The sequence below is a fragment of the Erinaceus europaeus genome, chromosome 11 (genome assembly GCF_950295315.1).
Source record: "Erinaceus europaeus chromosome 11, mEriEur2.1, whole genome shotgun sequence".
Taxonomy (NCBI): Eukaryota; Metazoa; Chordata; class Mammalia; order Eulipotyphla; family Erinaceidae; genus Erinaceus; species Erinaceus europaeus.
The window spans coordinates 66,811,693-66,821,165 of NC_080172.1; the positions used below are offsets into that span (position 1 = coordinate 66,811,693).

A 9,473-nucleotide genomic window follows, 5' to 3' on the forward strand; every position below is an offset into this window, starting at 1 on the left:
GACCTGTATTCAAGACTTTTGATTCCCAATCGCAAAGAAGCTTCAGGTGCAGTGAAGTAGGCCTGCATGTGTTTCTAAAATAACAATAACGGGCGATGGCTCACTCGGTTAAGTGCACACGGCAGGAAGCGCATGGATCTGGATTCAAGCCCCCACTCCCTGAGCGCATGCAGCACACCGCGTGCACGCAGCGCAGCAGAGCCGCCCACAGTCTAACAGCGAGACACTACGCACAACACAGCGTTACGCCAAGCATTTTGTCCCCTTGGAGGCGCCGTCCAGGTCCGCGCCCGGTTCGTGTCACGTGAGCTGCGCGCCCTGGCTGAAGGCCTGTGGCGTAGGCGGAGGCGCGCTGCGGGTTGTCGGGCCGGACGGCGAACGGGCGACATGGAGGCCACCCTGGAGCAGCACCTGGAGGACACGTGAGTGAAGTGGCAGGAACTGAGCGGGACGAAGTGTGCGAGCTGCTGGAGAGCGGGCCAGGGCGTGTTGGGGACCCTGCGCAACTCCCAGGCTGCTGGGTGAGGGTGCGACCCCCCGGGGGCCACGGGAGCCCGGAGTTCGGAGCCCAGTGGAGAGCGCGCCCGGCGGAGCGTGTCGCCTGAGCTGGGCTTGTGTGGGGGCGTTTGAGGAAGTGACTTCATTGGTCCGGACGCACCCCGGTGCCGGGTCCAAACCCGCAATGTAAATACAGACACTTCGGCCACTTCCTCCCGGTGTCACCAGTGACTGGGTGCTTAAGGAAGACAAGCAACCTTTAAGTGTATTTAATAAAGTTGGGTTTATCTTTTGGGCTTTTTTTTTTTTTAAAACCGATGTATTTGTTTTGTGAGACAGAATAGAAAAGCCAGGTCCCTGCTCAGCTCTTGACAGAAGGTGGTGCCGAGAATTGACCCGACGGCCTCTGGTGTCCCGGGCCTGCCAATCCCTGTGCACTGCTAGGCCGGCCTCGTTCCCTGGCCCAGTCTTCAAATGCCTCTAGCAACAAGTACGAGTAAAGTTCAAGAGTTCATTAAAGTGTAAGACCACAGGGCAACACCTCCTTCACACCAGTGCTAGGAAATGTCCCACTTCCCCCTCCTAGAGGCAACCCTATGTTGCCAAAGAGCTTTTTCAACATTGTTAGATGAGTTGGTAGTGCTGCACCGCGTGAACGGTGACAGAAGTCTGCAGTGTTTGTAGCCTGCAGGGTTCAACAGTAACTGATACAGCCTTTCATCAGTGAGAAATTGGTTGTAACTATACAGTTTAAATTGATGGTCTAATTTTTCACCTGGTGGGGCAACAGTGAAAAAAAAAGTTGGAAAAAAAAAAAAGAAATACTGATTTAAAGCACTTTCAACAATAGGGAGATGGCATAATGGTTATGCAAAAAGACTTCCTTGCCTGATATCCCAGGTTCAGTCCCCAGCATCACCATTAAGCCAGAGCTGAGCAGTTCTCTGGTTAAACAAAAAAGTAAAATACAACAATGCACACTACTTAGAATGTATGTGTTGTTGTAATTCTTTAAATTCACTTCACATCATCTGCTTCATTTCTCCGGTGTTCCTGGAATTAGAATGAAGAATCCTTCCATTGTTGGAGTCCTGTGCACAGATTCCCAAGGACTCAATCTGGGTTGTGAGTATCTCACATCAGCCCTTCTGTGGATTGTTTAACATTTGATGTCAACTAGGAGTCTGGTGTGCTGTTGTTGTCTAGTTTACATTTCCTGTTACCCTGATACTTTCTGGATACTTTTGTAAGAGTAGGTTCTCTCCAAGTAAACTTGGTTAGACTGTAATAAGATTGAGGGGCTGGGTGCTAGCACACCTGGCTGAGTACACAAGGACCCAGGTTCAAGTCCCTGGTCCCCACCACCTGCTGGGAGAACGCTTCACAAGTGGTAGAGCAGTGTTGCAGGTGTCTCTCTATCTACCTCTTCTCTCTCAATTTCTCTCTCTCTGTATGTATGTGTGTATGTATGTATATGAATATATATACATATAGAGTAAGTAATAAATATTTTTAAAAGAATTTTAAAAAATTGTTGGCAGCACCAGGAGCTTGCACAAGGCCAGCTTTTTTTCATTATCTTTACTTGAGAGAGAGAGAGAAAGACACCACAGCACCTGGTGCTATGGTACTTCCATGTGACCACAAGCTCAAATCTTGGCCATGCAAGGCATTAATCCTATTGTTGAACCCTCAGTCCCCCCAAAATGAAACACTGCTCTTGGTACATATGGTAGCAGAACTGTTCCTTGCAGTTCTAGCACTACACAGCTGTTTCTACTAAAATGATATTGGGTTTATTTTAAATTAGGTCTAGAAAAGATTTCAGATAATTAGAACAGTTACCATTTACTGATTGTATGCCGTATGTTGGTGCTCTTGGGCTCTTTTTTTTTTCTTTTCCTCCTCCAGTGTTATCACTGAGGCTCAGTACCAGCACTACAAATCCACTGCTCCTGGCAACCTTTTTTTTTTTTTTCCATTTTATTGGATAGGGGAAATAAAGAGGGAGAGAGAAAGATAAACACCTGCAGAGTTTTTTTTACCACTTGTGAAGCATACCTCTGCAGGTGGAGAGCCAGGGGCTCAAACCCAGATCTTTGTGCAGGTCCTTGTGCTTCGAACTATATACACTTAATGCGGTGTGCACTGCCCAGCCCCCCCCCCCCCCCATTGGGCATTCTGTAATACTATGTCTCTTTCACAGCACATCTGCAAGATAGGTAGTTACTCTTTTTTTTTCCCCCTAGTCCAACTACATTTAACAATAAGGTAGAGACTAAGGAGACAGCATAATGGTTATGCAATAGACTTTCATTACTGAGGCTCCCAAATTCAATCCCCAGCACCACTATAAATTCAGTTAAATTAATTTGAAAAAAAAAAGTTTTATTTGATAGAGATCTGAGAATGAAGGAGAGAGAGAGAGGAAGGAAGACACCTGAAGCCCTGATTCACCACTTGTGAGGCTTACCCCCTATAGGTGGGGACCAGAGGCTTGAACCTGGGTCTTTGGTCATGATAATGTGTGCACTTAACCAGGTGAGCCATCATCTGGCCCCAAATTAAATTAATTTAAAAAAATATATATGGGTTTTTTCTAACTTTTTTTTAACCTCACAATTTTTTTTTCTTTAATGGGGAATTAATGTTTTACATTCAACAGTAAGTACAGTAGTTTGTACGTGCATAACATTCCCCAGTTTCCCATATAACAATACAACCCCCACTATCTTTTTTTTTTTTTTTTAAGATTTTGTTTATTTTATTAATGAGAAAGATACGAGGAGAGAGAGAGAAAGAGCCAGACATCACTCTGGTACATGTGCTGCCGGGGATTGAACTCAGGACCTCATACTGGAGAGTCTTGTTTCTTAGCCACTGCATCACCTCCCGGACCACTAAATTAATTTTTTAAAGTCAACCCAGGAGCGGTGAAATCGTGTGCACAAGACCTCAGTGAAGAAGAAGGACCAGGATCATTCGGGTACATGAGCTGCCAGGGGTCAAACTCCAGACCTCATGCTTGAAAATCCAACACTTGATCTATTATGCCACCACTTGGACCACCATAATTATTAATAAATCTTTTAAAAAGTAATCTTTTTTTGAAAGCAAATTCTGTTGATATTTGAAAACAACCAGCTAATAATCTGGAAATAATTGCTTACAGAATATCCACATATCCTGTCAAAATGGTTTTATAGCTGAGATTCTGATTAAAGACTTTATATCCTTTGAAGTTGAACCTATTGATATTAGAGGAAATCACAATTCCCATGAGGAATTAATTCGTTTCAACAAGTCTCTTGCCCATATTGACTGATTTTTTTTGTCAGTCTCACCTTTTGTTAGTTTCAGTAAGGTTCTTGCTTTTTGTTTTGTTTAATCAAAGCACTTCTCAGGTCTGGCTTATGGTGGTATGCAAGGACATCTGGGGCATTAGAACCTCAGTCAGGCATGAGTTTTTTATAACCATCATGCTATCTCTCTAGTTTTCAGTAAGGCTCTTAAAAAATTAATTTATAACTTAAATTGCAACCTCATACTTTTTTTTAACACATGAATGGGTTTTTTTTAATATTTTTATTTATAAAATGGAAATAATTGACAAGATTATAGGATAAAAGGGGTATATTTCCACACATTGCCCACCCCCAGAGCTCCATATCCAATCCCCTCCTTTGACAGCTTCTCTATTCTTTATCCCTCTGGAAGTATGGGCCCAGGATCATTATGAGGTGCAGAAGGTGGAAGGTGTGGCTTCTATAATTGCTTCCCCGCAGATCATGGACATTGGCAGGTCAATCCATACTCCCAGCCTGTCTCTCTCTTTCCCTAGTAGGACAGGGCTCTTGGGATGTGGTGAGTTTGATTCCTGGCATCAAGTGTGCTGTTGTGATACTCTGATACTCTTGTGTGCACGCTGATGTTTGTTCTCTTTCTTTCTCTCTCCCTCCCTTTCTCTGTCTCTCCCTCATTAATAAATAAATCTTAAAGAAAAGTGAGTGTTAAGCTGAACATTCTTTTTGAAAATAATTCAGTGAAAAGTATTACTAATGCTCTGTACTCATTTTTGAACAGTCAACATGATGTCATCTCTTCTTCCAGGCCGTGGGACCTTATCAGATGAGCACGCTGGAGTGATATCTGTTTTAGCTCAGCAGGCAGCTAAGCTAACCTCAGACCCCACAGATATTCCTGTGGTGTGTCTAGAGTCAGATAATGGGTGAGTAGATGGCAGCAGGTCCCTTCTTTTTTATCCATAACAGTCACTGTAGACATGACTGAGGCCTCCCCTGTCATGACTTACCAGTGATTCCTTGTTTAAATAACTTTGAGGAAAGAGTGAATGACCTTGGAGAGAGGTTGGGAGGTTCTTCGCCCTTTGGACCACAGGAACATATAGCTTGATCTCTGAGCTAATGTACTTTCAAACCACAGTGATATTTAAAAGAATACTAAGAAACTATCAGTCTGTCAAGAAAAGGCAGTAATAAACAGCACAGAGGAAGAGTAATCAAAGAATAGGAACTGGGCAGGGGTAGATAGCATAATGGTTATGCAAAGAGACTCTCATGCCTGAGGCTCTCAAGTTCCAGGTTCAATCCCCTGTACCACCATAAGCCAGAGCTGAGCAGTGCTCTGGTAATTAAAAAAAAAGGAACTACATTTACAATAATAGAATATCAAATATATCCCATGTGAAAGTCTTAAAATAATAGTAACTGGACCATAATGCAATACTGTACAAATAGGAGAAAATGCATGTATGGTATACATGCAGAAATAAAACAGGAAGATACTAATGAGATTCTGAGTAGTGAGATTCATTTCATTTTAAACTCTTCTATAATTCTTAAATGTTTTGTTGTGTTTATATATTGCTTTACACAAAAATGTTGTAAATATTTTTAGTTTTGTCCTGAACCAAACAGCTTCTTTAATCTTATACTGACTCCCTCTTTATTTTTCAGGAATATTATGATTCAGAAACATGATGGCATCACAGTGGCAGTGCACAAAATGGCTTCATGACAGCTTATTTTTCAAGCAGCATTGCATAGAGCCTCAATCTGATCTAATACTACTGTCTAATAGAAGTATTAAAGTTCTAGCTGTTGACCATTCATTTAATGTGCATTTAGCACTTTTAATTTATCATAACTTGCTTTTTGATTCTCTGAACTAATTTGCCAAATGCTAGTTTAAAGAAAATATGTCAGGGATGGAGAGCAGGCGGTGGCACACCTGGTTAAGCGTTCACATTACAGTGTGCAAGGACACAGGTTCAAGCCTCTGGTCCCCACATGCAAAGGGAAAGCTCCATAAGCGGTGAAGCAGGGCTACAGGTGTCTCTCTGTCTCTCTCCCTCTCTACCTCCCCCGCCCCTCTCAGTTTCTGTCTCTATCCAATAATAAATTTTAAAAATATATTTAAAAAATAAGAACTCATGTTTTAGAACAGGTTCAGGATATTTTGTATATAGAATTTTACTGTGTTCAATAAATCTTGTTGGAGGAAAGGTTGAATCTTTTTCTGGATTCTTTTAAACTTAACAAATGTTCATCTTTCCAAATACCAATTTGTAATTTTGTTGTTGCTGCTGCTACCACCACAGTTTGACTGCTTTGAGCCTACTTTTTCTGAAGAGAAAGAGAAAGGGAGACACCACAGCACCAAAGCTTCCTTTAGTACTGTAGACCTCCCATGTGGTTTACTGTGGGCGTGAACGTGAGTGGGTGAAGTGCTTGTCAGTGCAGATGCCCTCCCAAGTGAGCTATATCCATGACCCACTAAATTGTTTTTTAAAAGGTCTTTCCTCCAAATTACTATTTTCTTTCAGAAACTTTCTGCAATACATATATTCTCAGAGATATATCCACAAATATTTAAAAACAAGTCATGCTTCAAAGTAACAGTACAGTGGCTGATATCATTAAGTACTTAACATAAACACAGAACTCAGTACTCACTTATAATCCTGTATGGCAGATATTCTCATTTGTCCCATTTTGTATTTGTGTAATGGTAGAAGTGATTTCATTTTTTTTTTTTAATATAAGATTATTTATTAGAAAGGTAGGAGGAGAGAAAGAATCAGACATCACTCTGGTACATGTGCTGCCGGGAAGGGAACTCGGGACCTCATGCTTGAGAGTCTAGTGCTTTATCCACTGTGCCACCTCCTGGACCATGTGATTTCATTTTTCTTTTAAGCAACTCTACCTTGGGTTCTGTTCTGGAAATAAAGCTAGTAAATACTGTAATCATTACCACAACAATCACTAACTTTTTATTTTTTAATTAGGTTACAAGATTATAGGATTACAGAGTATAGTTCATCACACCCACCATCAAAGTTCTGTGTTCCCACCCTCTCACTTCCCAAAGAAAACCACCATAGTTTTCAGTCTCAGAAAGAGTTGCTTGCTTTTCTTCTGGGGTTTGTTTGTGTAAGTTCATCTGTATCAGTTCTCCAGACTACATATAAGTAAGATCAACCTGGAGTTGTCCTTCCTATCTTTGCTTTTGCTAAACATAGTCACCTCTAGTTTCATCCATTTTGTCCCAAATGACATAATACTGTCCTTTTTTTATTGCTGGGTAATATTCACTGAAATAAATGTCCCATAGCTTCTTTAGTCATCTGTCAATAGACATTTAGGCTGCTTCTACTCTGGGCACTGAATAATCCTGCTATGAATATGGGGGTACATATGTCTCTTCAGATAAGAGTTTGTCCTTTGTGTAAGTGCATGTACTCTGACCCCCACCCCATCCCCCAGACACCACTATAGCAATAGGCATGTTCAGCCATTAAAAAAAAAAAAAAGTCAGGGCTGGACAGTAGTGCACATGGCATGTGAAGCACAAAAACCAACATAAGGATCCTGGTTCAAGCCCCTAACTCCACCTCCTGTCACACACTCCTAATACCGGACAAGTGAAAAGCCCCCAAGACCTTATTTCCTGTGGCCCTTTTGATGTCTTTGAAGCCTTGTTCTTCCTTCTCTATCTCACCTTACTGATTCAACCCCTATTTTTCTCTCAAATGCCTTTGGGTAATTAAATGCCTGCATCAGGAGACTAATTGTATTGATCTTTGTGTATCAACTCTTGTCATACCAACCCCTGCCATAGGGGCAAGCTGACCTTTAAGAAACCTGTGAATTCTGACGTATGTGAAAACTGTTCTTTGTCTGGCCTTCTATATCAACCCGAACCTTCCCCCCAATAAACAAGTGTGTTCGTACCAGAATCCTCCCCGGTGTCTTTACTTCATTTTCGGTCTTTACTTCGTTTTCGTCCCTTCAGCGAGCGAGAAAGAACCGGTCGCTGCCTTTCTTCTGGCGATCACCCCACCAGAAAGCCTACACCCTGTGGTCCAGGAGGTGGCTCAGTGATAATGCTTTGGACTCTCAAGCATGAAGTCCCGAGTTCGATCCCTGGCAACATGTGCCAGAGTGATGTCTGGTTCTCCTATCTTTCTCATAAATAAAATCTTTAAAAAAAAAAAAAAAAGAAAGAAAGAAAGCCTATACCCACCTGCAGGGAGCTCACTTCACAGGTGGTGAAGCAGGTCTACAGGTGTCTTTCTCCATCTCTGTCTTCCCCGTTTTTTAAAATATTTATTCCCTTTTATTGCCCTTGTTGTTTTATTGTTGTAGTTACTGTTGTCATTGTTGGATAGGACAGAAAGAAATGGAGAGAGATGGGGGAGAGAAAGATAGACACCTGCAGACCTGCTTCACCACTTATGAAGCTACCCCCCTGCAGGTGGGGAGCTCGCTCGAACTGGGATCCTTATGCAGTCCTTGTGCTTTGCACCACCTGTGCTTAACCCACTGCACTACGACTCCCATCTTCTCCTTTTATCTTGACTTCTCTCTGTCCAACAACAGCAATAATGACAACAATAACAATGGCAACCATACAAAATGGAGAAAGTGGCCTCCAGGAGCAGTGGATTTGTCATAGTGCAGGCACCTAGCCCCAGCAATAACTCTGGAGGAAAAAAAAAAAAAAAACTTCCAGTGGCATTGTGTGTGTCATGTGAAGCTCTGGTTCTCCCCTACTGTCCTCCCTTCTCAAATTATTTTTTAAAATAAAATGCAGGACATCTGTATTGCACCAAAGTAAAGAATGTGGTAGGGGGAGGCGCTTTCAGGTCCTGGTGCATGATGGTGGAAGAGGACATGGGTTGGGAGTAAGAATGTTTTGTAGAAAACTGAAGAGATTTTGTACATATACCAATAACTGTATCTACTGTAAATCATTATTCCCTACCCTAAAAAAAATACAGGACATCTCATTAGCCTCTAGTTTTCAACAACAGCAGCAGACACTAAAAACCTCTTAGGATTTGAATGCAGGGACCAAGTAGTGTACCACATTGAATACACACATTACCATGGACCCAGGTTGGAACTGAATACAGTTCTGAAGAGGCAAAGTAGCTCCTGGATAGTGAGCTGCTTTACCATATGACCAACCCAGACTCAAACACTGGAGGAAGCTTTGGTGCTATGATAATTATACAATAAACTGAATACAGTTGCTATTGGCTCTTCATGATTTAATGTTTGACAATAATCTTCAGAGGAGGGCAGACAATGACACACCTAATTGAGTGTACATTATTACCTTACCATGCTTGAGACCCTGGATTTGTACCTAGCACTACATGAGAACATCATGAACAAACACCACAGAACTCCACAGATGGTGGACCAGTGCTTTCAAAGGCCTTAGGAATACCTTACCAAAAAAAAAGCACAAGGTTCAGATTTTCTAGATAAAATAAGAAAGCCATGGTAATGGGATATAGTTCACCCAGCAGAGTGTATAATTTACTGTGTACAAAGGCCCTGGTTCAAGCCTTCAGCAGCACATGGGAACACCATGCACAGAACTAAGGGGAAACTCCACCAACAGGGGAGGGGTATCTCCTTTGTTTCTCTCTACCTGAAATT

General features: G+C 42.0%; 1 protein-coding gene across 1 annotated transcript; it reads left to right on the forward strand.

The window, feature by feature from the left end:
• Positions 1-274: 274 nt before the first annotated feature.
• On the forward strand, positions 275-5,629 carry LAMTOR5 (late endosomal/lysosomal adaptor, MAPK and MTOR activator 5). Its single transcript, XM_007529362.3, has 4 exons — positions 275-422; positions 1,562-1,623; positions 4,609-4,726; positions 5,475-5,629. The coding sequence occupies exons 1-4, from the start codon at positions 388-390 to the stop codon at positions 5,533-5,535; spliced, it is 276 nt and encodes a 91-aa protein (XP_007529424.1). The 5' UTR covers positions 275-387; the 3' UTR covers positions 5,536-5,629.
• The last annotated feature ends 3,844 nt before the right edge of the window (positions 5,630-9,473 follow it).